Below are 27,771 nucleotides of genomic sequence, written 5' to 3'. Positions count from 1 at the left end.
TATATATATATATATATATATATATATATATATATATATTATATATATATGCTTAGTTCTGTCTTCTGCCTGTCATTTCTCTGTGGTTCCGCTTATATAAATCGACCGATCAGTAAAGGTAAAGAAGACTATACGAAAGCACGATTATTCCAAACTGCAACGGAAACACGAATTAACAACACTCAAGGAGCCGAATCACAGTCCTTTGTTGATGCAAACCAAGTCTAATATAATTATTTATTTGTAAACTGTCACTTTCAACCCGCTTTGAAGCAGTGTGTATTTGGAACTATAGAACTATATACATTTCTTATACGTTCGCTTAAAAGTATCCATATATTTGTTGAAGAATTAAGTAGTTGCCGAATATATTACTCTAAGCGCAATTAATCTTAGATTATAATGTGACTTTTTCCTTGTAAAATATTGTAGAAAAGTTAACTAGTTGCAGTGGTGTCCACTTTAGCTTCATAATAACAGTTACATACAACAACACAGGCAAAGTCTCTAGGTTTTGTTGTTTGCCTACTTCTGTGGAGAGAGAATAATTCTGAAACAACCATATTTTCTTGTATTGGAAAAAAGGTGTTTTATGTTGTTACAACCCCCCCCCCCCTCCCTTTTTTTAAGTACTTTTTTTGCCAGCAGATGAATGTCACGTGTCGGACGGAGATAACAGTCAGATTTTTTCCCTTCTTAAAGGTCAGACGACTTCTCTGCTCAGGATTTGATTAATCTTCCAGTATGCAACTTTGGTCTCACATCAGTGAGCCAATTATCTATAGTTGGGAAAGATAAGAGCAAAAGCCCCAGCTAATTTCATCGTTCTCCAGTGACTATTCCCATCGAAAGATTCGTTAACTGAAGCTTGCCATTTTAATGCGTTTCTTTTTCTTTCGTCTGCTTATTTATTGTTGTACAGAGATGAAATTGTCAACTGTGATTTATTCATTTTTCAATAGGAAATAATACCAGGTGTTCACACATCTATAGGCTCTCTTTTCCTCTGTTCACGTTTTTGTTGTGTGTGTGTGTTTTATCACGTTTGCCAACGTGGTTGATTAATTTTCTGATGAGAAAAATTATTTTCTAATGAGAATATTGATTTTCTAAGGAGGAAAGCACCCAGTGGCTATTTTCGAGCAAGAAAAGAAGACATTTACGAAGTGAAATTCCCAGCTTTATAGTACACGAAAGTGAACCTATCGGCTCTTTCATGGCGAAGAGGGTAGGGCCAGAGCCGTATGAACGGTGACCGGTTCTGCCACGTCAAATGTTCCAACTCAAGTTTTATGGTATATGAAGCCAGCATAAGTTATACATCACAAATATAATTTGGTTGCTGATCAATTTTTGCCAATTTTTAAAAGCCCTCGTCATTTCCTAGCATTTAACAACAATAAAGCAACAAGTTTATTTTTAAACGTGGCAAAAAAAATTTCCGGCGCTGCCAGTTTCTCTCTCAGGTGTTATGTTGACCTCAGGGCATAAAGATGTCAAACAGCCCGTACCTCCACAAGGGAAGCTCAGTCCAGTGTTGCCACACGTACCATAATTATCGTACAAGTACGATAAAAACGGCCTTGGTACGATGCACGATAGCATTTTCCATTATCGTACGGTTTGTGCGATAATTCTAAGGTGTTGATAAGTAATTAATTACAAATATAAATGGTCGGTGGACTCCTCCATGAAACAGGCTAATTTCTATAAAAAAAACAAAAAAAGAAAGAAATTATTTCGGAGTCCGTACATGGCTTGCCGCCGCTTGTCTCCAATTGTAACGTGGTTCAAAGGCTATTGGAACGGTGGGAGGCACTGAAGCTATTTTTCTCGGAGAAGTGGCTCGCTGAGAAACTATTAGCAACATAGTTGATTATCAACTCCCTTCATGATCCTTTCATGAAGTTATATTTCATGTTCCTTGACTGGGTTCTTCCAAAGTTTACTGAGTTCGTTCAACAAATTTTTCCCGTCAGATAAAGCAGTAATAACAGTTCTCCATGATAAAGTGTCCATGCTATTCAGAGACCTCCTTCTCTCATTTATGGACAGGACAATGTACCTAGGAGTTAAAGTTATGCAGGGATTAAAAAACCCCTCCATACAGGAAAAGAAAGCTCAACAGCAGGAGTTTTATCAGTTGTAGAAGTTTCCTTGTAGTGGCATGCACACAAATAAAGAAGAGGTATAATTTCAATGATGGTGTCCTGTCAAAGTTAAACTCTCTGTCCAAAAAATGCTCTCTCATCAGAATTCAGAGAAAGAATCCCCTCTTTATTCCTCTTGCATCTGAGCTTCCCCTGATTGTACCCTCAGATGACACTCACTACTTCAAAAGCTGGATGATAAATGGAGAATGTTTCCCCATATTGCAACATGAACTTAAACATCTCGTTAATGAGTCACCTGATAAGTTCTGGGGAGAAGTGTCCCAAAAAGAGTCTTGTTTTTCAGACCTAGCCAATTTTGCTCTAACTGCTCTTTGCTTGCCGCACTCTAATGCTGAATGCGAACGAGTGTTCAGTAAAGTTAAACTCTTTAAAACTAAAACAAAGAAACAGAATGAAAAACAAGGACAGTTAATGGGGCTCTTCTCTCTGCTAGTTGCACGTTTATCATGTTCAGCTGGTGAGTCTCCACCTATAACAATATCATCCAGATATGGATAAGCAAAAATAAAATCATAAAAAGCTAACAATTGGGAAATGAACTGAAATATTGCAGGAGCAGAATGGATACCAAATGGTAAGCGTAAATATCTATATAGACCCAAATGTGTGTTAACTACAAAATATTTACGGTCTTCTGAGCAACTTCCATTTGCAAATAAGCCTTCTTGAGATCAAGTCTGGTATATAATACTTATATCCAGACACACTGGAAATTAATTCTGACATATTAGGTAATGGGAAGTTTAGATTCATGAAGAATTTCATTTTATTCTACGAAAATCCCCCACAAATCCTAAGGGATCCATTCTGCTTCTTGACAGTAACAATTGGTGAGGCATAATCTGAGAATTCTACTCTTTCTATAATCTTTCAAGCTCTTGCAGCGCACAATCTCAGCCTCAACTGCGTACGTCAGTGGCACCGTGCGGACCTTCTGAAAAACAGGAACATGACCAACTTTAGGATACAATCGGGCTTGACAGTTCTTAATTGGTTTTCAAACTATCTACATTATATTAAATTCCTACCTATCAAAGTTATTTGGGGAGTCTGACCCCAACAATTTATGAATTAACGTCTGAATGAAAAGCGGAATGAAACAGATGTGGTTTATCTAGACTTTGCAAAAGCTTTTGACAAGGTAGACCATAATATTATTCGCGAAGAAAATTAGAAAACATAATATAGTGGAATAAAGTAGAAAGATGGTTAAAATTAGTAATTTTTACACAACAGAAAACAGATAGTTATTGCAAAACGATGAAAAATCGGATGAAGCTAAGGTAAATTTCCGGTGTGCCACAAGGTACGGTGTTAGCTGCATTACTGTTTGTTATTATGATTGCAGACATAGACAGTAAATGTTAAGCACTCGGTAGTGGAGTAGTTTCGCCGATGACACAAGAATAAGTAGAGAAATTACTTGTGATGAAGATAGGAACGCGCTACAAAGAGACCTTAACAAAGTATATGATTGGGCAGAGGTAAACAGGATGGTATTTTAACTGTGATAAATTTGAATCAATAAATTTATGGAGACAGAGAAGGAAAGCTATATGCATATAGGGGAACCTAATAATGAGACAATCACAAATAAGGAAGCAGTTAAAGACCTTGATGTGATGATGAATAGGAACATGTTATGCAACGATCAATAGCAATTCTATTGGCAAAATGTAAAGCAAAATAGGGAATGTTGTTACGGCACTTCAAAACAAGAAAGCTGAACACATGATTATTGCTTTATAAAACATATGTTCGTAGTCCACTTGAATATTGCAACATGATATGGTACCCACACTATCAAAAGGATTTTGCACAAATAGAGAGTGTACAAAGGTCCTTTACAGCTATAATAAGAAGTTAAGGACCTTGACTACTGGGAAAGACTACAATCCTTAAAATTATATAGTCTAGAAAGGAGAAGAGAACGCTACATGATAATTCAGGCATGGAAACAGATAGAAGGAATAGCTGAAAACATCATGTGCTAAAAATATCAGAAAGAGCAAGCAAGAGGTAGATTAATAGTGCCCAAAACTATACCAGGAAAAATAAGGAAAGCACACAGGACATTTAATCCACTACGCACCAGCATCGATAATGCAGCGTCTATTCAATGCGTTGCCAGCTCATCTGAGGAATATAACAGGAGTGAGCGTAGATGTGTTTAAGAATAAGCTCGACAAATATCTAAACTGCATCCCAGACCATCCAAATTGGAAGATGCAAAATATACCGGAAGAGTACTAGCAACTCTCTGGTAGGACATTAGAGGTGCCATACTGATGGGGACCTGGGGCAACCCGAACAAGATGTAAGGTCTTGTAAGGTCTCTTTCAACTTATATCGAATGCAAAGCCTTTAAACCTAAATGAAGGAACAAATGAAGAATTCCAGACCTTAGGGGCAAGATGAGAGAGAGAGAGAGAGAGAGAGAGAGAGAGAGAGAGATTCATGAATTCATTTGACAAAATGGTAAACAAAGTAAATCCCGAATTTATTTTTTGCCATAGATGAGGTAAAAAAAAAAAACCGGACGAGAGAGAGAGAGAGAGAGAGAGAAGACAGAGAGACAGAGAGAGAGAGAGAGAGAGAGCAGACAAAAAAAAGAAAGAACGGACTGTATTTGTGTGTGCATACTTGTAGCAAAACGTTCAATTGAACTAAATAATTAATTTGAAGAATCATTTGAGTAGGGGAACTTTTGGTAACAATTATAAATTGCTTGTGAAAATGATTTCTGAAAAATTAACATCACACAAGTCGCCAATGAAAACTCTGTGTGTGTGTGTGTGTTTGGTGATCTCTTCATTCTGTATATCCCATTACCTTCTGTTCTTGAATTCAAGTCAATGGACCCTGTGGTGGTGGGCTTATTCTATATGAATGAGGTTCATCTTTAGAATAATAATAATACTAACTTTGAGACTACAACGGTCCCCTAGAAAGGCCGAAAAAATAAGAAAAAGGCAGAAAGGAAAGGGGGTTCTATAAACCGTATCATATGGAAGAAGCCCACCAAAGGGGCCACTGACTTGAAATTCAAGCTTCCAAAGAATATTATGGTGTTCATTAGAAAGTAGTAACAGAAGGTAACAGATAAACAGACAGAAGAGACTAGTAATTGGAAAAGAAAAAAAAATAAATGGACAAATAATTAAATAAATAAACAGATACTCGTAAAATGTAATGAGATTATAAAATACACACTGTAAACAGTCATTTCACGTTGGTCTATTCTTACTCACGCTGTGGCCATCAGAATTTCCTTTAAAGAGAAAAAGGCCAAGTTCCTGATACGCTATTTCGAAAGAAGAAGAAGAAAAACACTACCTGGTCACGGTTTGTGATCGGGAAAAAACATCATCATTAACAACCGTAGCCATTTTCTCTCTCTCTCTCTCTCTCTCTCTCTTAGTACTGTTGCAACATCACGTATATTACGCCCACACACACGTGCGCACGCGCGGTAAGCTTGCTTAAGGGCTGTCATAATTTCCATGAGTGGGTTTCAATAGTGGGTTTCAGTGCGCATTCCTGCTTCAATATTCTTTTGATTCATTCGTGTCCTTTGGCGTTCCTCGTGCGTAGACAGCATGCCTAAAGGTGACCTGACTTTGGGGCATTATATCATAATATATATATATATATATATATAATCTATATATATATATATATATATATATATATATATATATATATATATATATATATATATATATATATATATATATATATATATATATATATATATATATATATATCTATATATAATATAATATATATATATATATATATATATATATATATATATATATATATATATATATATATATATATATATATATATATATATATATATATATATATATATATATATATATATATATATATATATATATATATATATATATATATATATATATATATATATATATATATATATATATATATATATATATATATAATAATATATATATATATATATATATATATATATATATATTATATATATATATATATATATATATATATATAATATATATAGACAGAATGGAATAATATTAATATAAACCTCAATTAAAGCATTATACACTAAGCATGGTTATACACACATTAGATTCTCTATTTTTTTGTTTTCTACGCAAAAAATACGGTCTCTCTCTCTCTCTCTCTCTCTCTCTCTCTCTCTCTCTCTCTCTCTCTCTCCTTCTCAAAATATTGAATGCAAAGCCTTAAACCTAAATGAAGGAACAAATGAAGAATTCCAGACCTTCGGGGAAAGAAAGAGAAAGAAAGAAGAGAGAGAGAGAGAGAGAGAGAGAGAGAGAGAGAGAGAGAGAGAGAGAGAGATATTTCAGCAATTTATAAGACCAAGAGACAAGACATAATTAAAGTTCAGATCTTTCCTGCTATATTTTCGATAAACCAAAATATCTCTCGTGGAATATAGAAAATCAACGAAAAATCGAGAGTGTGAGAGAGGAGAGTATATGAACTGGATACTTCAGATATGGATTTCAGTTTGAAGAAAATGTGGCCTTATCTGGCCTTGGCAGCAGCTGTTATTAGTGATCTTGTTTGGTGTGGCTGCCTATTCGCTGGCGAGATTTCTCTCCTGACTGATAATGATGGAGCTGAACAGCCTAAAGGAAAAGGAACTGAACGAGAGAATTGCGGCCTTGCGAGAAGCCATCCAGTACCAGAGAGAGCAGCGCGTGCCACTTGGACAGGACAATAATTCTCCAGCTACAAGAGAGGCTCGACTACCCAAGAAGAGACGCAGAAGAAAGGGGCGGAAGGAAGAACGCGTTCTTGAAATCCAGATCACTCAGGAGGTGTTGCAACAGCAGGCCTTGCAAGAGAGGGCTCACTCGCTCGAAACTGGAACGATAAAGAGAAAGAGGGAGAAACGGCAGCTGGAAGACAAGATGGTCAAGATGGCCGAAGAAAATCAGCATCTGAAGAAGAAACGTGAAGGAAACTGGTCAGAGGAACGATGCCCTTTTGTGAGATATAAGGGAACTGTCTGGGCAGTGGTCAGACGCAAACTGCCTGCTTGAGGGGCTCGAGAAACTCCTACGACAGAAGGAGAAAGACGTGCAGCTATAAACGGCAGAAGCGGCGCGGATAGCGAGGCTCATTCAGGAACAAAAAGACTGAAGCGAAAAGTGGGAATCCGACTGGAAAGACTTGGAGCTGAGGTTGGAGCGCCTGCAGAAGGCTTTGGAGGACGTGTTGGAGGAAAAGCCGTGGACTCCAGTGTAAAGTTGAAACAGCCGAAACTAAAGAGGAACGAGCTGGCATGCCTTCTAGAGGAAGGAAATGGTCGCCTGGAGTTGATGAAGAAGGAGGCGAATGGAACGACCAGATGGATGATGAGGTTGGATGGCTGCGAGGAACGAAGGAGAAAATGGTCTCTGATTTGAAGAACCTCCAGGAGAAATGAAGACGAATGGAGGAGAGCAAGTGAAAACTGCAGAAGCTTGTGTGGATGTTGAAGAAATGGCGTGATGAAGACTGCACTGGCCTCATTCAGACGGATAAGATGTGGAAATTTTGAGGAAGATGTTTATTTTGTTAATAAGTTTGTTTGTTAATCGTTGAAGGAAATTGAACTTGAACGGAAATAAATATGTTAAAATGTTTTCTTAGAGTTTTATTGATTCGTGGATGGAAAAGAAAAGGGAGGGAATATAGAAACGGTGAAGAAAATAAGGGGATTTGTGTAGGTGCCGGGAGAAGAAACAGGATTAGGAGAAGCCCCAAGAAAATTGAGAGGATTCAGTAGGATTAGTGGAGGTGCCAGGAGAAGAAAGAGAGGATTGAGTAGGATTCGTGGAGTGCAAGGAAAAAGAACTTGAAGATTCAGAGAATCCCAGGAGAATTGAGAAGATTGCAGTGGCATATTCTGATTCTAAGTACAGAATAGCTGTTACACTGTGCAAGGAGCGGCGGGCGAGGCCCGCCGGCGGGTCCCGGGACGGGCGGGCATGCGTCCGCCGAACGTCCCGGGAGGGGCGGGCGGGCAGCGTCCGCCGAGCGTCCCGGGACAGGCGGGCAGCGTCTGCCGAGCGTCCTGGGACTGGCGGGTGGGCAGGCATCCGCCGCGGGTCCCGGGACGGGCCTCGGGCAGGCGTCCGCCGCGGGTCCCGGGACGGGCAGGCAGGCGCCCGCCGAGCGTCCCGGGACGGGCGGGCAGGCGCCCGCCGAGCGTCCTGGTACGGGCGGGCATGGCGCCGCCGAGCGTCCCGGGACGGGCGTCAGGCGCCCGCCGAGCGTCCCGGGACGGGCGGGCAGGCGCGCCAGCGAGCGTCCCGGGACGGGCGGGCAGGCGGCCGCCGCGGGGTGCCCGGGACAGGCGGGCAGGCGCCCGCGAGCGTCCCGGACGGGCGGGCAGACGTCCGCCGCAGTTCAGGGACGGGCGGGCAGGAGCGTCCGCCGCGCAGGTTCCAGGACGGGCGGCAGGCGTCCGCTGAGGCGTCCTGGGACGGCGGCCAGGCGTCTGCTGGGACACGTTGGCGCGTCCTGGTACGGGCGGGCAGGCGTACGCCGAGGATCCGGGGCGGGCTGGCAGGCGTCCGCCGAGCGTCCCGGGACTGGGCGGGCAGGAGTCCGCCGAGCGTCCCGGGACAGGCGGGTAGGCGTCCAACCTAGCGTTCCGGGACGGGCGGGCAGGCGTCCGCCGAGCGTCCCGGGACGGGCGGCAGGCGTTCGCCGAGCGTACTGGGACGGGCGGGGGGCAGGCGTCCGCCGCGGGTCCCGGGACAGGCGGGCAGGCGCTCCGCCTAGCATCCCGGGACGGGTTGGGCAGGTGTCCGCGAGCGTCCCAGGACGGGCGGGGCCAGGCGTCTGCTGCTGGTCCTGGGACGTGGGGGGCAGGCGTCCCCGCCGCGGGTCCCAGGGACGGGCGGGCAGGCGTCCGCCAGACGTCCCAGGACTGGGCGGGCAGGAGTCTGCCGAGCTTCCCGGGACAGGCGGGTACGCATCCACCTAGCGTCCCGGGACAGGCGGGCAGGCGTTTGCCGAGCGTACCCGGGACGGGCGGGCAGGCGTCCGCCGAGCGTACAGGGACGGTGGGCAGGGCGTCCGCCGCGGGTCCCGGGACAGGCGGGCAGGCATCCGAGCATAGCGTCCCAGGGACGGTGTGAGGGGGGCAGGTGTCCGACTAGGCGTCCCGGGCCGGAGCGGGCAGGCAGGCTGGCCGCTGCTGGGTCCTGGGACGGGCGGACGGGCAGGCATGTCCTGCCGCGGGTCCCAGAACGGGCGGGCAAGGCGGTTTCCGGACGCGGGTCCCTGGGACGCTTGGCGGGCCTCCCTGCCCGCCGACTCGGACACGGGACAGGGCGGGGGCAGGCGTTCCAGCCGAGCGTCCCGGGACGGGCGGGCAGGCGTCCTGCCGAGTGGCCCGGGACGGGTTGGCAGGGCGGTCCGCCGCGGGTCCCAGGAACGGGCGGGCAGGCGGTCCGCCGCGGGGTCCCGGGACGGGCGGGCGGCAGGGTCCGCCGCGGGTCCCGGGACGGGTCGGGCAGGCGTCCGAACCGCGGGTCCTGGGAAGGGACGGCCGGGGCAGGCTTGCCCGCCGAGCATCCCGGGACGGGCAGGCAGGCACCCGGGTCGAGCGTCCTGGGACTGGCGGGAGGGCGGGCGCCCCCGCCGAGCGTCCCGGGATGGGCGGGCAGGTGTCCGCCAAGTGTCCCGGGGACGGGGCGGGCAGGGCGTCCGCCGGAGCGGTCCCAGGACGGGCGGGGCAGGATCTGCGAGCTTCCCGGGACAGGCGGGTACGCATCCACCTGGGAGCGTCCCGGACAGGCGGGCCGGGCGTTCGCCGGGAGGTCGGGACGGGGCGGGCAGGCCGTCCGCCGAGCGTACCGGGACGGGTGGGCAGGCGTCCGCCGCGGGTCCCGGGACAGGAGGGCAAGGCGTCCGCCAGCGTCCCGGACGGGTGGGCAGGCGTGGCGCCCGGGATGGGCGGGCAAGTTGGGCGGGCGCCCTGCCCGCCCGGACACGGGAACGGGCGGGCAGGCGTCGCCCGCCCAGCGTCCCGGGTCGGGCGGGGTTCCCGGCAGGGAGGGCGTCTGCGAGTGTCCCGGGACGGGAGGCGGGTGGCAGGCGTCCGCCGCGGGTCCTGGGACGGCGGGCGGGCAGGCGTCCCGGGACGCGGGCAGGTCCGGGACGGGCGGGCAGGCGCTCCGCCGCGGGTCCCGGGACGGGCGGGCAGGCGTCCGCCGCGGGTCCTGGGACGGGCGGGCAGGCTGCCCGCCGACCGGGCATCCCGACGGGCCCACGGGCAGGAAGGTCACCCGGCGAGCGTCCTGGGACGGGCGGGCAGGCGACCCGCCGAGCGTCCCCGGGATGGGCGGGCAGGTGTCGCCAAGTGTCCCGGGCAACGGTCGGGCCGGCGTCCGCGAGCGTACCCAGGACGGGCGGGCAGGAGTCTGCCGAGCTTCCCGGGACAGGCGGGGTACGCATCCACCTAGCGTCCCGGGACAGGGACTGGGCAGGCGTTCGCCCGACGAGGGAGGTCCCGCCGGAGGCGGGCGGGCAGGCCGTCCGCAGCGTACCGGGACGGGTGGGACAGGTCCGCCGCGGGTCCCTGGACGGGCCAGGCGGGCATAGGCGTCCGCCTAGCGTCCCGGGACGGGTGGGCAGGTGTCCGCCTGGCTCCCGTACGGGCCGGGGACGGGGTGGGCAGGTTCCGCTGCGGGTCCTGGGACGGGCGGGCAGGGCGTCCGCCGCGGGTCCAGGACGGGCGGGCAGGCGTTTCCGACGCGGGGTCCCGGGACGCTGGCGTGGGCGCCTGCCCGCCACACGGGGACGGGCGGGCAGGCGTCCTGACTCCCGCCGGGAGCGTCCCGGGACGGGCGGGCAGGCGTTCTGTTCCCGAGCGCCCAGGGACGGGTTGGGCAGGCGTCCGCCGCGGGTCCCAGGACGGGCGGGCGGGCAGGCGTCCGCCGCGGGTCCCGGGACCGGGCGGGCAGGCGTCCGCCGCGGGTCCCTGGGACGGGCGGGCAGGGGACGTCCCGCCCGAGGCGGTCTGGGACGGGCGGGCCAAGGCGCCCGCCGAGCATCCCGGGACGGCAGGCAGGCGCCCGACGCGCGCGGGTCCCGGGACGGGCGGGCAGGCCGCCCTCCGAGCGTCCCGGGATGGGCTGGGCAGGTGGTCCGCCCACGGGTTGTCGCCGGGACGGGCGGGCAGGCGTCCGCCGAGCGTCCCGGGCGGGACGGGCGGGGGAGGCGTCCGCCGAGGGCGTCCCCGGGACGGGCGGGCGGGCAGGCCTCCGCGCGGGCCCGGGACGCGGGACTGGCGGGCAGGCGTTCGCCGCGGGTCCCGGGAATGGGCGGGCAGGCGTTCCGCCCGCGGGGTCCCTGGTGGGGGGAGGGCGCGGGCAGGCGCCCGCCGTTTTTTTTTTGCGTTTTCCCGAACGGGACGGGCGGGCAGGCGTCCGCCGAGCGTACCCGGGACGGGCGGGGCAGGCGTCCGCCGCGTCCCGGGTCCCGGGACGGGCCCCCGGGTAGGCGTCCCCTAGGGCGTCCGCCAGTCCCAGGGACGGGTGGGCAGGCGTCTGCCGCGGGTCCCAGGGACGGGCGGGCAGGCGTTCGCCCTGGGTCCCGGGACGTGCGGCAGGCGTCGCCGAGAAGTCCTGGGCCCGGGACGGGCGGGCAGGCGCCGCAAGCGGGTCCTGGGACCGGCGCGGTCCTGGGGACGGGCGGGCAGGCGTCCGCTGCGGGTCCCGGGGCGGGGCAGGCAGGCATCCGCCAAGCGTCCCGGGACGGGCGGGCAGGCCCGGGACGGGCGTGTAGGCGTCCGCTGAGCGTCCCGGGACGGGTGGGCAGGCGTCCGCCCAGCGTTCCGGGACGGGCTGGCAGGCGTCCGCCCAGCGTCCCGGGACGGGCGGGCAGGCGTCATCCCAGCGTCCCGGGACGGGTGGGCAGGCGTCCGCCCAGCGTCCCGGGACGGGCGGGCAGGCGTCCGCCGCGGGTCCCGGGACGGGCAGGCAGGCGTCCGCCGCGGGTCCCGGGACAGGCGGGCAGGCGTCTGTCGCGCGTCTCGGGACGGGCGGGCAGGCGTCTGCCGAGCGTCCCGGGATTCTAATGCTGAATGCGAACGAGTGTTCAGTAAAGTTAGCCTCTTTAAAACTAAACAAAGAAACAGACTGAAAACAAGGACAGTTAATGGGGCTTTACTCTCTGCTAGTTGCATCAAAGATTCAGGAGGGTCATGTGTTCATTTTACTCTTGCAAATGATATGTTTTCCAGAATAAATAATCATGCTCAGATATTCCAGAACGTCAGAGAACTTGAATTTGATTAGGAAGAAGATTCTTAAAGATATACTTTACAATTATTATTGTTATTAATTCCTTTATCATGGGATAGGTATCAGTACCAGTCATGTTTAATTATATATATTTATTAAATACTATCATTGATGCTATTTTGATTTTCGATGTTTTGGGGTGCTTAAAGATATGTATGGGAGGGCCTATCAACTCACATATCTTCGTGTTAATTCGTTATCAGTTTAGTTTACATTATGGAAAGAAGTGACGTTCTAAGCTGTATACTTTTTTACAAGTGTTAATACAATATAGTAATAATTTGTCCATAACAATTGTTGATAACATTAACTAATTATTCATAATTCCATTTTTTTCGTTTTTGTAGAGAGAAATGTTTCATTTGTATTTTCTTCTTAATTATATAAGTAAATTGCAAGGTATTAATGACTACAAAGAAATCATACATAAATTCATTATTTTGTCAAATTATAAAAATGGTTTAAATATCAGAAACAGTGTGAGATAATAATTACGATAAAATCTACAATTTTGTACGATATTTTTTACTGAAAACCCATAATTTTGAGGAGCCAGTACGATAATTCCAATCCGAGAGTGTGGCAGCACTGGCTCAGTCAAAACACTTGCTGGCTCATTAAGGTGTCTGTCGCCTTACAAACAACATGGAAGGAAGTCCTCGTTCTCACTTTAATCTTCATCCACAGACTCGAGAAATCGTTCATAGGGTCGTTACGTACTTCTCTAAAGAAAAGGCAAACCATGCAAAGGTAAATGTCAAAGCTGGAACTTAGTCTGTAAAGAAAAGAAGATATAAGAATAGAAAAATGTTATGAATACTCTTACTGGAAAGAAACGGAGGATCTTATTACGTATGAATAGATAATAAATTAAATAGCTACCGATAATCATATTTGTGTAGCTGTTTTACATTTATGCTGCGCTCTCTTATCTGTCTACATACACAATCCTTTTGAAATGTCAATAATTCTCTCTCTCTCTCTCTCTCTCTCTCTCTCTCTCTCTTTCTAAAATATATACACACAGTAAATTAACAGAATATCAAGTAAATTAAAAGTGTGGAGGTCCAGCAGCTTGTGATAATCACAAGAAAGGCCCAAAAAGATATAAGACCTATTTGAATAACAGAGGCCTGGAAGAATGGAAACATTTTCGAGAGTGTCGTGGCAATAGGGAACACCCAGAGGTATACTGCTCCCAGGAGACATTAACTAACGCCAAGGAGGTTAGACCTTCTTGACAGACTACGGATTAAAAGGGGTAATTGGGAAGGGTAGGCCTTTAAAAACTCGAGAGAAGTACATTTGGCACGTGGGGGACAACGCCTAGATCGCCATGGAGCAACGCCATCTTGAATTGTCAATTCAAGATGGCGTTGCATGGAGCCGATAGGGTTATAGAAAAGGGAGAGAGAGAAAATCTCCACTGCCTGTTGAATTTGGAATAACCCAGCCCCGGCCCCCATTCTTTAAAAGCTCTTTAGAAGAAAACTACCCTCTCTCTCAATTGGCATTCAGAGCTAACACTGATGAGGAACACTGTTCGGGTGTTGGAAAGACTTCGTTTACTTTACGTAGGTTTTTTTTTTCTTTTATTTAAAATATCTAATGTACAATACATTTTTATTACATATGTTAAGGAGCAATATTAATTTTATTTTTCATATACAGCACTTAATAAATTAAATAGCACTTTTTTTTTGCATACAAAAAATTGTATAAACATTCAGCGTACAATAATTTCCTCTCGTTTTTCAACAGTAGTCTTCAACCGAGTCACATACAATAATTAATACCCTTCTTGAACAGAATTCGAGCTAACGGACCGTAAGTGTTAAGGGGAACAGCATTGTACAAAATTGAGGCAGCCTTTTCTAAAAAAACATATTCTATATATTTCCTTGAGAAAACCTTTCCAAAGTTCTTTTTATATGTATTCCGCAAAACCCATCTATCATAATTAAGTTTACCCTTAAGATACATTATCAAATCAGACAGCGACATCTTTTTCACTTTACCCACACACATTGCATACAAGTAACCTGTCAATAAATCTAACGCACTATTATCATCTCGTTTCAATTTACAGTGGAAATTAAACATTAAAATCTTTATAAAGTTATCCGGGCTCATATCTCAAATCTCAACCAACACTCTTTGAAAATACAACAAAATTGGCTTAATTTGGTTGCAAAAATAAAAAAAAATAAGCAATATAAATTCTGTTTCACTGCAGTTATCACATAAATCTGAGCTTTTAATGTTTAAAATCTTCAGTCCGTGGTTTGTTGCCAAAATCCCGTGCATGTATTTGTATATAAATTCCCTCTCTAAAGTACCTTTAAATGGAACATTAATACGTTTCCAAATCAATACCCAATCTAGTAGCGGGTAATCACTCTCAATGCTTGGTTTTAAAGACAATTTGAGATAATAATAAGCTGCCTTGCATGTAACATACGGAAAGTTTTTAAGCCTATGCATTTTCCTTATTACCTCAATGGCACTCGAATAGAACGACGGTGTCACATAAGTTACGTCATATTTATCTCTTAATGACAACAAATAACTAAATATAAGTTTACAATAATACACACTCAAACCAAATCCACTTAACACATCCTTTAATACAGTGCAACTGAAGATAGCTTGAGTTTGATAGTACACATCAAATATTCCCAAACCCCCTTCACTTCTACGTAAACACAACGTAGCCCTTTTTATTGGATTGTACATCCCCTTCCAGATGTACCGAAAGATACCTGCATTAATCTTGCCAATATATTTCTTTACTGGGGGTAACGTATGGGCCATATACCATACTTTTATTAAGATCAAAGAATTTACAATTACACTCTTTTGGAAAATTGACAATTTCCTCATACTCATATTTACGGCAGTTTCAATCTTATTCGCGATAACAGACCAGTTTTCCTCGTGCATCAAATCAAAGTTACTACAAAAGATAATACCAAAAAATAACCATACTATTAACAACCCGTATCCACTCCAAAGGCCAATCCTGCCTGTTAATCCAGTTGCCCAAACCCATCATTGTAGTTTTTTTTTTTTTTTTTTTTTTTTTTTTGTTAAGTCTAGCACCTGTCGCGACTTCAAAGTGCTGAATGAGCTTGGAACAAGCTGTTATCGAATTGGTTGTTGACACAAATACGTAAGAATCGTCAGCAAACCCTTGTACTTTCACGACTGTCTGATTTGGAAGACTAATACCAATTATATCGTTACTTTCTTGAATTGCCCTATAGAAAGGTTCCTGAAAAATACAGAATAGCAACATAGACAAAGGACAGCCTTGCCTCACCGACCTCTTGACAGGAAAGGAACTGCTTAGACAGCCATTAATACATACACAACTTACTCATTGTACTAAATATAATATTTTTATTAAATCAATAAACTCTGTCGGAACACCAAATTTTGCTAACACCTCATATACAAAACCAAAAAGCTTTTGACCAATCGAGACTCAAGATGGCAGCATCTACTTTATTTTCATTTGCATAAAACATGATGTCTCGTATGGTATTGTTACACTAAACAATCGATCTCCCTTTGACTGCACAGTATTGCTCAGGGGAAATTATGTCTTCTAATATAGACTCAAACCTGTTTTTTAAAACCTTGGCAAAAATCTTATAATCAGTATTTAACAAAGTTATGGGTCTCCAATTTTCTGTTAGAGCAAGGTCACCTTGTTTTGCATGTAGTTTAATTACACATACATACTGACTCTTGGACATTCGCTTTACATCACATACATAATTTAATACAGTTATAAAATCCTGTTTTATAATATTCCAAAATTTCTTGTAAAATTCAATAGGGAGACCATCGTACCCAGGAGTTTTCCAATTACACATTTTTTTCATAGCATTCCACACCTACTTTGACTGAATCTCAGTAGATAAAGCTTGTAGGCTTTGACCATTCAGCGCTGGTCCACACTTGTCGAGAAAAAAGCTCATACATTGTCGGTCACCTTCAACCAAACGAAACATGTTCTCAAAATATTCCCTAATTCGCACAGAAATTGCATTCGTCCCCTCAACAGTCGTCCCGTCTTCCATTTTAAGTTTTCTCTTTGCCAAGCAGATAGGAAGAAACTCTTTCACCATTCAACATCTCATCAGTTTTTATCCTAGCCTTCACACCCTCCAAAAACTCATTCTGTAGGTCACAAATTCTCTTTTTCAGTGTTTGGATCATGTCGTACTTATCCCCCGTTCTATAATGAACATGATTTAATTGTTGTAACCACCAATGTAATAGGTTCAGTAAACCATATTTTTCCTGTAAAATCTTCTTGGATAATTTAACAAAACAATCTTTACATCGTAACTTTGCCCAATCCCACCATTCCAACATATCAGGAAACTTACATTTATAAGATTGTATCCGTTTCCACAAGTCTTGAAATTGCTCTTCTATATTATCAGAATCTAAAATTTTTACATTTGATTTCCAATAATCTGTTGATGTTTTTAAGTCAATAACCTTTATACTCAAGAGGACCATATTGTGATCTGAAAAACTAATAGGGATTGTTTGTGCTCTCGTAATGTGACGGAACAAATTAACAGTGTAGATTCTATCTATACGAGACAAATAATTTTCTTTAACATACGTATATTCCAGGATACCTCTAGAAAAATTATAATTATCCTTTAACGCTAAATTGTGAACCAGAGTACCAAGAGCTTTGGACACCAAATATCTATCATCCCTTGCTACAGTCCCTGAGACATGTCACACAATTGAAATCGCCATCTAATACCAGGGAATCAAGGTTGTGTCTCAGAAAAAAGGTGAGGTCATTCCCAAAAAACTCTTCTCTCTCTCTAGTCCTCCCTGAACCTGTAGGGGCATATACATTTACAATCGGGATAATGCAACCATTAAATCTTACCCTAATACCCAGTATCTGCCCGTTACAATCTCTGTCTGTTGGCAAAACCACTATATCCTTCTTTCTAGAAATTACAGAAAATAGTCCCCTCCTTTAAAACAAACCGTCGAGTTCAATACAATATTACAACAATTACTTAAATAGTTTAAGACTCGTAGGTCTCTCACGTTATGTTCCTGTATCAATAAAATGTCTATCTTATACTGCGCCATGAGTGATGCCCCCACCTTCATCTGTTTATTTACATCGTTTAAGCATTGACATTTAACGTTGCAATTAGTAAAGCCATGAAGAAAAGAAAAAATCACAACTTCTTCTTTTTCGGTACGTTGTCGTTGATTTGTATCTTCGTTTCTTTCCTCTTCTCTCGTGATAAGACTTCTCTCGTAAGTTTCATCTCGACAACCTTTTCCATATTAATATTCCACTGACTTTCAGTTGACGTATCCATATACCTTGGTACAGAGTGTACCTTCCCGTAACGACTTAGGACACCGATGGAGCGAATCATCATCCATTACAAACGGTTCATATCTTATGGAAACATATGTGTAATCACTACTCAAGTTAATAACTCTTACAGTCTTACCTTCACCAATATTAATAGATTTGTCCTCATGTTCCTTCACCACCATTTCAAACAGCGTATGATCATCGAATTTTATAATCACCCTATTGTTGAGCATTAGCTGAAAGCCGGATAGGTCTTCTTCTTTCACACCTAGATGCATAAAAATTACTTCATAGGCAAGGTCATATGTCGGGTGCACAGAAAAATGTAATCCAATCGAATCCTTTCCTTTAAGTTTGCCCAAAGGGGCAAAAGCATTTAAGTTGTCTCTTCCATACATCTTCTATAGTGTAGCCAAAGGCAAGGCCAAAAACACCAGAAAACGGGGGCAGCCCAATACACGTCCGCTCTGCTCCGAAGCTCTAGCGCCTTTCTTTAAAAGTTCTTTATAAGAAAACTTCTCTCTCTCTCTCTCTCAATCGGCATTCAGCGCTAACACTGATGAGGAACACCGTTCGGGCGTTCGAAAGACTTCGTTTACTTTACGTAGTGATAAACTTTACTATAACTGTGAATTTTTATTACACTATGATAATAATAATACCGTAATAATATTTTCTGTTATCAGCCTTGATCTCCAGCTCTTCGATGTGAAGGCACAAAAGAGACTCCAAAAATAAAGGACAACCAATTAACTATGTAAAGGGAGAAAAATCAATATACGTTTTACTTCTTTCCCCAGTGTTACTTGGAACACACCTTAAGAGAGAGAGAGAGAGAGAGAGAGGGAGAGATTCTAATGAACCGAGTAGGTAATCTTAAAACACGAAAGAAATTCTGTACAAATCCAAAAATGAATAAGAGGTGACATAAAAATTGGCAATTACGCGTGAGTAATAGAATGAATAATCTTAGAAGGTCAAACGAATTATAATATGATAAGTTGTTCCACTTGATGGTTGATTCCTTATCTAGGTACGATATATATATATATATATATATATATATATAATATATATATATATATATATATATATATATATATATATATATATATATATATATATATATATATATATATATATATTATATATATATATATATATATATATATATATATATATATATATATATCGTACTAGATAAGGAATCAACCATCAAGTGAACAACTTATCATATTATAATTCGTTTGACCTTCTAAGATTATTCATTCTATTACTCACGCGTAATTGCCAATTTTTTATGTCATCTCTTATTCATTTTTGGATTTGTACAGAATTTCTTTCGTACACACATATATATAGATATATATATATATATATATATATATATATATATATATATATATATATATATATGTATATATATATATATATATATATATATATATATATATATATATATATATATAGTCATATTACATTACGTGATTCATATACATACATCGAGCTACAATGTTCTTTAATATCTAATTCGCTCTACCTCGGAATTAATATATTTTCATATATGTTTAACGGAGGGGAATTTTTTTACACGATAATAGATTTGCCTGGTCCCAGGCACGAACCTAAGAAGCCATACAAATCCAGAACGTCAGCGGAAGCTTTTACCCCACCACTGACGCTCTGGATTTCTTTGTATGGCTTCTTAGGTTCGCGCCGGGACCAGGCAAATCTATTATCGTGTAAAAAAAATTCCCCTCCGGTTAAGCATATATGAAAACTATATTAATTCCGAGTAGAGCGAATTAGATGTTAAAGGACATTGTAGCTCGATGTATATATATCCATATATATATATATATATATATAATATATATATATATATATATATATATATAATATATATCTATATATATATATACACACACACACACACACACACACACACACACACACACATATATATATATATATATATATATATATATATATATATATATATATATATATATTATGGATATATACATCGAGCTACAATGTCCTTTAATATCTAATTCGCTCTACCTCGGAATTAATATATTTTCATATATGCTTAACCGGAGGGGAATTTTTTTTTACACGATAATAGATTTGCCTGGTCCCAGGCGCGAACCTAAGAAGCCATACAAATCCAGAGCGTCAGTGGTGGGGTAAAAGCTTCCATGACGTTCTGGATTGTATGGCTTCTTAGGTTTGCGCCTGGGACCAGCCAATCTATTATCGTGTAAAAAAAATTCCCCTCCGGTTAAGCATATATGAAATATATTAATTCCGAGGTAGAGCGAATTAGATATTAAAGAACATTGTAGCTCGATGTATGTATATGAATCACGGTAATGTGATAGATGTATATATATATATATATATTATATATATATATATATATATATATATATATATTATATATATATATATATAATGTAAATATATATCAATGAAACTCGCTAGCAGACCCATACATAAACGTAAACGTAAGCATGCGGGTTATTAAAAGTTTCCTTTCATTTCGTTTTGGCAGAACGAAGAGGAAAAGAATTTCACCTTCCAGATCTTAAATCACGAATTTTTTTATTCTCTTCTCAGATGAAACTTGTAAAAGCTTACGACTTTTTAATGAGCTTGTTTTTTTGATCGAAGATGGCGGATAAGGCATTTCAGCCTCTAAATTAAATCCTGTGTTATGCTAGTCATTCTTAATGAGTCTTATTTCGGAAGGACCAATAAAGTCTTTATATTGCAGTTGTCTTATGGAAAAGAGTCAGTAACCATTGATTCCGCAAAATGGAGTCCAGTTATTAAGCGGTTTCACATAACATTGACGAAGAGAGCCATAAGTCCTGTGTGAGGTTTTCTGGAAAGAGCCCGGTCCGAGTTAAACCTACTACTAAAAAATAAGACGCTTAGCATTAACTTTTTCCCCAAAGGACCTTGAATGTTAGATCTAGTAGAGAAGGTCATAGAAAGATATTGAATCAAAATTAGTATTATCTATCGTAATGTAGAAAATAAATTGAAACGTGAACAAGAATTACCATATTTCAATGTAAGAAAAAACCTCAGGAAAGTATTTTATAGCCAACATAGATGGTTGTTACTTGGCTTTCGAATGAAACCTATTGTTTGTTCAAGGTCTGTCAATGATAATAATGACATTAACGACAATAAATTATGTTAATTAAATGATATTGGAAATGAGTTTACTTTGCTATCTAACTGTAAAATAAACAACTGTAATACCTAAGTTTCCAGGTAAAAACCTGTTGTTTAAAAGCATAAAAGTATAGGTACAACAGATAAAGTTACATATTTTGACAGAATTGTGGGTTTGATGATAAAAGCATGGCATTTGGCACACAGTTAGGACATACCCTCAGGAATATTTCTGGGGACATCTCATATTTGCCCTATGGTAGATGTGGCAACCATTTAAAAAGTGGCCACCAGTGAGACATATATATTGTGTATTAGAGGTTAGACATGGTGCACATCTTAATTCTGCTTTCAGGTCACGGTGGTGGTTTAGTCTGACGGCTGTATCGTAGCTGTATTCTCGCTGACTGACAATGGCTACACTTTTTATGATGTTAGACCCCAAAAGCCATGTTTATCTGGTACACATCTCCCATGTCTGACAGATTGAGATCAGTGTATGCTTTGTCAGAAGTACACCTCCGAGATGCTACACTGTCCAGCTGAATCAAAGCGTATCACCAGTTGTTCTGGGTACTAGACTCTTGCAGACAATCTCTTCGCCTTCAGCAAGGTCAGATATCTGCTAAAGACTAGAAATGTCTCCAAACTGGATGATGGTGAGGGCCTATGAGCAACATCCACTGACCACAGAGCCTAGTGGCATGATTCATGTAGACACAAGTACAACAAAACCCAACTGTTTCGAGCCCAGAAGCAGAAACCCTCCTGTGAGCAACATTGCAGATGTCCCAAGGAAGTCCACCCATTAAGGTGTAGATCAACGCAACCTTCAGTTAACAAGTGTTTCTTTTGTGACAGACAGGCAGGTGAGGAGGCTCTGCATGAGGCTTCTACCTTTGAGCTTGATGCCTGTGTCTGGAAATGTGACCTACAGTTAGAGGACAAACCACTTTTGGCTAAACTATGTGGAGATCTTATAGCACAAGAGGCCAAGTACTATATCAAATGTCTAGCCACCCTGTACAACAAAGCCAGAGACATGAAGATGAATGAGGATCCAGAAGAAAATTATGTAAATCACGGCATAGTCCTTGCTCAACTGGTGTTCCACATTGAGCAAACCCGTAGAGACTCTGCTGTAGTACCAGTGTTAGTTGATGGCATCCCTGTACAGTAGATATTGTATTTTTAAAGTAGTTTTTTCTTAACTTGTTAACAAAATTTTTTTGGAAGAAAACTTTCCCTTTGTTTGTTGGAAGAAAGGAGCTTTTATGGGGCTTTTGAGAGAGAGAGAGAGAGAGAGAGAGAGAGAGAGAGAGAGAGAGACGATTACTACCCATACTCGGCAGGAAAAGGAGAACGATCTTCATTGCCATCGTCTTTGCTTTTAATTCCAAAACCTTGACAGCATTCATTTCCTCCTTTGTGTGTACAGATGGTTATAAGAGTCGTGGAGGATATATAGGATATTAAATTATAAAGTATCCTGCAATGCTTCTTTAATGTCTCAGTGAAGCGGAAGTGTAAAGAACGCAATGGCATTGACATACTGTGTCTCATTCAGTGTTCGTGTTGCATCTCATCAATCCCGAGAGATATTTTGTTGCAGACACAACTCTCATGTCAAGCTCTTGTTAGTTTAGTCCAAATTTAGGTTTCCTAGATCTGTTCCTCTTTCAGTTTTTTCTACGGGATCCCATTCCCTGATATCCTTTTTTTCCATATAACTTGCTTGAATTTAGATTTTCATAAAAGATAGTGGCTACCCTCCAAATGCATAAAAAATAATAACCTCCCTTATTTATAACTTACACTCATTCTGGTAGATTCATGCGTAATTCATTGATAAATTAACTGCTTGAATAACGACAATATCAGCATATATTTCTATGGATCGGTCAACTGGAGCCACTAAAATTCGTCGACTGACTTCTGACCTAAGCTCCTGTGTGCACCAGGAAGTTGGAAGACCCAAAGCAAGGATTAATAGGATCAATTAATAGAGTCTTCTATTAATTCTCCCCAAACCCACTTTCATGAGAACTGAGCAATGGTTATGACCTATTATTATAGATCGCATTCAATTAACGTAACTGCATTTTTATGATTCTGGTTAAGCAAGTTCGAGAGGTCATTATGAATACACTTCAACATTTTTTTTAACATTTATTCGATGGTATTTGATAATAGAAACAACGAAAGCAACTAAAAAAACTATTGGGTGTGAATTGTTCCCCGAGCGACCTCGCCAAAAAATGGCATCAACAAAAACCCTTACACGAATTTCTGAGCAAAATATGGCCGTTCTGAACTACCTCTAAAAGAATCCCAGTTGTCCAGAAGGGACGATGAGGCTCTCGTTTCCAAAGAATTCATTCCCCCTCGTTGATTCGAATTTTGCTCCATCTTTGTTTACAAAAGGTATTGCGTTAGTGTTTCTTTTGTCTCGGACTGTAATAACTCTTTAGTTTTCTGCGAAAGAAAACTATTGAGATGACTTTGTCTGTCCGTCTGCATTATTTCTCTCCGCCCTCAAATCGTTAAGAACTGCTGGGGCTAGAGGGTGATGCAAGATTGGTACGCTGATCATCCACCCTCCAGTCATCAAACATGCCAAAATTTCAGCCCCTAGCCTCGGTAGTTTATTTTATTTTATTTTATAATATATATATATATATATATATATATATATATATATATATATATAATTATATTATATATGTGTGTGTTGTGTTGTGTGTGTGTGTGTGTGTAAGTTTGTGTACATAATAAAAAAAATATGGAATGTTAGTCCATATATATAAAAGACTAAAACTAAAGAGGTCAACCAGATTGCTTGCAGGAATGTGATCAGACCAGAGGACGGTAAAGATGACGTTATACAACAAAAGGTAGGCTAAGATAACATGCCGTCACCTGTAGTCATTCAATTGTTTATAACTTTAGTCCAAGCTTCCTGCTTGAGACAAACACCGTGACCTATAGCTCAAGCGGCCTACATGATTAGTAATTATGTCATCTGATTGTGTGTTCGTATGTAACTATGTCATCTGATTGTATGTTCATATGTTCGAGCTACTGTCTGCTCTTTTATGACTTGTAACCGAGATGTAGAACAGAGAATAGAGTTAGCTATCGTCATGAGAAGACCTGTACCTCTTTACCTAAGCTTTATCATGTAGAGCGAATAGAATTAGCCATCATCATTGGCAGAAGCGATCAAGCTATCGTCATCAGAAGACTTGTACAATCCTACTCGATCTTCACCATGTAAATTCAGAGAATATAAGTATTTTTGTACTTCGTGGTTTCTACTAGATCCTCACATCATTGCCGAATCATCATGAGTTTAACACATCGTCGTTATAACCAAGAAGATAATACCGACTTCGTAAGTGATCTACAAACACCAAGACACTTCAATGAATATGGAAGTGCAATACCAACCGACTTAGCGTAAGATTATCGCAAGTCTAACATTACCTCATAGGGTGCCTTATTATACAAGGCAACAGCCCTAAAATATGTATATATATACATTATTAATATATAGATTATATATATGTATTTTTTTTTAATATATACATAGAATATATATAATATATATAATATATATATATATATATATAGGCAATATAATAGTTATATATAATATGTATTTTTTTTTTTAAGGCTCAAGTTAACCATAACTGGGCCGTGGCTGAAAGTTTCATATGCTGTACAGAAAATTTGAATGCCCCGAAGAAACTCCGGTGTATTTTTTGCTTTTTTCATTCATGTGCAATTCGTCTAATCAGGTAACCCCATCTTTCCTGTCTTTAAATCTTCTTCCTCCCAGGGGAGGGCGTCTGCCACAAGGGTCTATCATCTCTGCCGCCACTGCTGCCATTTTGCCCTGTTTCTGTTTGCGCTGACCGGGGGACAGTACCTTATCTTCTCGAGCTTCCTTCCAACCCACCAGCCTCCTATACCCAATTTGGTTAATTGGCTATAAGTTTATATCGATTCTGACCATTACAAATCACCGCCGATAGCAGACTCGGTAGCGTCACTGTCCGTTCCTGATTTCGTTCCCCATCCAACTAGACGATGGTTCGATCCCATGGGGGGACGAAATTATTATCAACTAAAAATTCCCCCTCGGTACATATATGAAAATATATCAATTCCGAGGTAGAGCGAATTAGATATTAAAGGACATTTGTAGCTCGAATGATTTATATGAATCACGGTGATGTGATAAGTATTCATAACAGGGCTGCATGGGTCAAATGCTCGAATCGGCTAGCATGGTTGAGAGGGTTTCATATCAATTCTAATTACAAATACACCGAGATCGACAGTGATTTGTAATGGTCAGAATCGATATAAACTTATAGCCTCTCTGATAGCAGACTCGGTAGCGTCACTGTCTGTTCCTGATTTCATTCCCCGTCCAACTGGACGGTGGTTTGATCCCATAGGGGGACGAAATTATTATCAACTAAAAATTCCCCTTGGTACATATATGAAAATATATCAATTCCAAGGTAGAGCGAATTAGATATTAAAGGGACATTTGTAGCTCGAATGATTTATAGAATCACTGGTGATGTGATAAGTATTCATAACAAGGCTGCGTGGGTCAAATGCTCGAATCGGCTAGCATGGTTGAGGGGGTTTCATATCGATTCTAATTACGAATACACCGAGATCGGCGGTGATTTGTAATGGTCAGAATCGATATAAACTTATAGCCTCCCTGATAGCAGATCGGTAGCGTCCACTGTCCGTTCCTGATATCGTTTCCCCGTTCCAACTGGACGGTGGTTCGATCCCATGGGGGACGAAATTATTATCAACTAAAAATTCACCCCCTCGGTACATATAAGAAAATATATATAAATTCGATTTCGGTGGAGCGAATTAGATATCAAAGGACATTGTAGCTCGAATGATTTATATGAATCATGGTGATGTGATAAGTATTCATAACAAGGCTGCGTGGGTCAAACACGCTTCGAATCGGCTAGCATGGTTGAGGGTTTGGGTTTCATCTCGATTCTAATTACAAATACACCGAGATCAGCAGTGAGTTTGTAATGGTCAGAATCGATATAAACTTATAGCCTCTCTGATAGCAGACTCGGTAGCGTTACTGTCCGTTACTGATTTCGTTCCCCGTCCAACTGGACGGTGGTTCGATCCCATGGGGGACGAAATTATTATCAACTAAAAAATTCCCCCCGCGGTACATATATGAAAATATATCAATTCCGAGGTAGAACAAATTAGATATTAAAGGACATTTGTTAGCTCGAATGATTTATATGAACATCACGGTGATGTGATAAGTATTCATATATATATATATTATATATATATATAATATATATATATATATATATATATATATTATAATATATATGTTGCTAAAGCAAAGTCGTATGATGATGTGTATAATGAGCTGGGGACAAAGGAAGGATTAAAGAAGATGATCAAGCTATCAAAGGCTAGAAATAAGAGCACCAAAGATATAACACACATCAAACAAATAAAGGATCAAGAGGGTGTAGTGCTTAGAAAGGAGGAAGACATTGTGAAGAGATGGAAAGAATATTTCGAACAGTTGTTAAATGAAGAAAATAATAGACTAATAAGAGAGGATGGGCAAGTGAACATTGGCATGGTAAATGTGGTTTTCTAGGCAAAGAGGTACTAAATGCACTGAAGAAGATGAAGAATGGGAAGGCAACCGGACCAGACATGATCCCGGTGGAGGCATGGAAAGCATTAGGAGATGAAGGAGTGGATATACTGTACGATCTTATGATAAAGATCCGTTGAACAGGAAAAGATACCAAAGGAGTGGCGTGGGAGTATATTGATCCCAATTTTTAAAGGGAAAGGCGATGTCCAAGAGTGTGGTAATTATAGGGGCATTAAATTGATGTCCCACACTTTGAAGATACTGGAAAGGATGATAGATGCTAGACTGAGAGAAGAAGTACAAATAGGTAAAAAGCAGATGGGATTTATGAAGGGAAAGGGAACAACAGATGGTATATTTTGTCTGAGGCAAATAATGGAGAAATTCGGGGAAAGACAAAGGGACCTACATATGGTATTCATTGACCTTGAAAAGGCTTATGATCGAGTCCCGAGACAAGAGGTATGGAGGAGCCTGAGGGAGAAGATGGTGCCAGAGAAGTATGTGCGATTGATACAAGAGATATACCGGAATGTATTTACCAGAGTGAGGAGCAGTGTTGGGGAGACAGAAGGTTTTGAGGTGAGAGTAGGATTACACCAGGGGTCGGCTCTGAGCCCAATTTATCTTTAAACATAGTGATGGATGTTATAATAAGGAAGTAAGGGAAACAGTACCATGGAACATATTGTATGCGGATGATATTGTTTCTGTGTGCGAGAGCAGGGAAGATCTGGAAGTGAAATTGGAAAGATGGAGACAAGTACTGGAGGACAGAGGAATGAGAATAAGTAGATCCAAGACAGAATATATGTGTACCACCACTGAGGGGATGATAGAGAAAGTATTCAGTTGGTGGAGAGCAAATAAGGATAGTTTGATAAGGTTAAGTATTTGGATCTTTTGTTAACGCTGGAGGAAGTATGGAAGAAGAAGTAAAACATCGGGTACAGGCAGGCTGGAACAACTGGAGAGCGGCCTCGGGAGTTCTTTGTGACAAAAGAGTGCCGC

General features: G+C 42.7%; 1 protein-coding gene across 1 annotated transcript; it reads right to left on the bottom strand.

The window, feature by feature from the left end:
* Window positions 1-8,112: 8,112 nt before the first annotated feature.
* LOC135222548 (basic proline-rich protein-like) lies at window positions 8,113-11,933 on the bottom strand. Its single transcript, XM_064260635.1, has 3 exons — window positions 10,367-11,933; window positions 9,500-10,305; window positions 8,113-9,345 (listed from the first exon to the last, which is right to left on the bottom strand). The coding sequence occupies exons 1-3, from the start codon at window positions 11,931-11,933 to the stop codon at window positions 8,113-8,115; spliced, it is 3,606 nt and encodes a 1,201-aa protein (XP_064116705.1).
* Between the last annotated feature and the right edge of the window lie 15,838 nt (window positions 11,934-27,771).

This window comes from Macrobrachium nipponense, chromosome 3, assembly GCF_015104395.2.
Source record: "Macrobrachium nipponense isolate FS-2020 chromosome 3, ASM1510439v2, whole genome shotgun sequence".
Lineage (NCBI taxonomy): Eukaryota > Metazoa > Arthropoda > Malacostraca > Decapoda > Palaemonidae > Macrobrachium > Macrobrachium nipponense.
The sequence above is the reverse complement of the archived record's forward strand: the minus strand, read 5'-3'. Positions and strand labels throughout refer to the sequence as shown.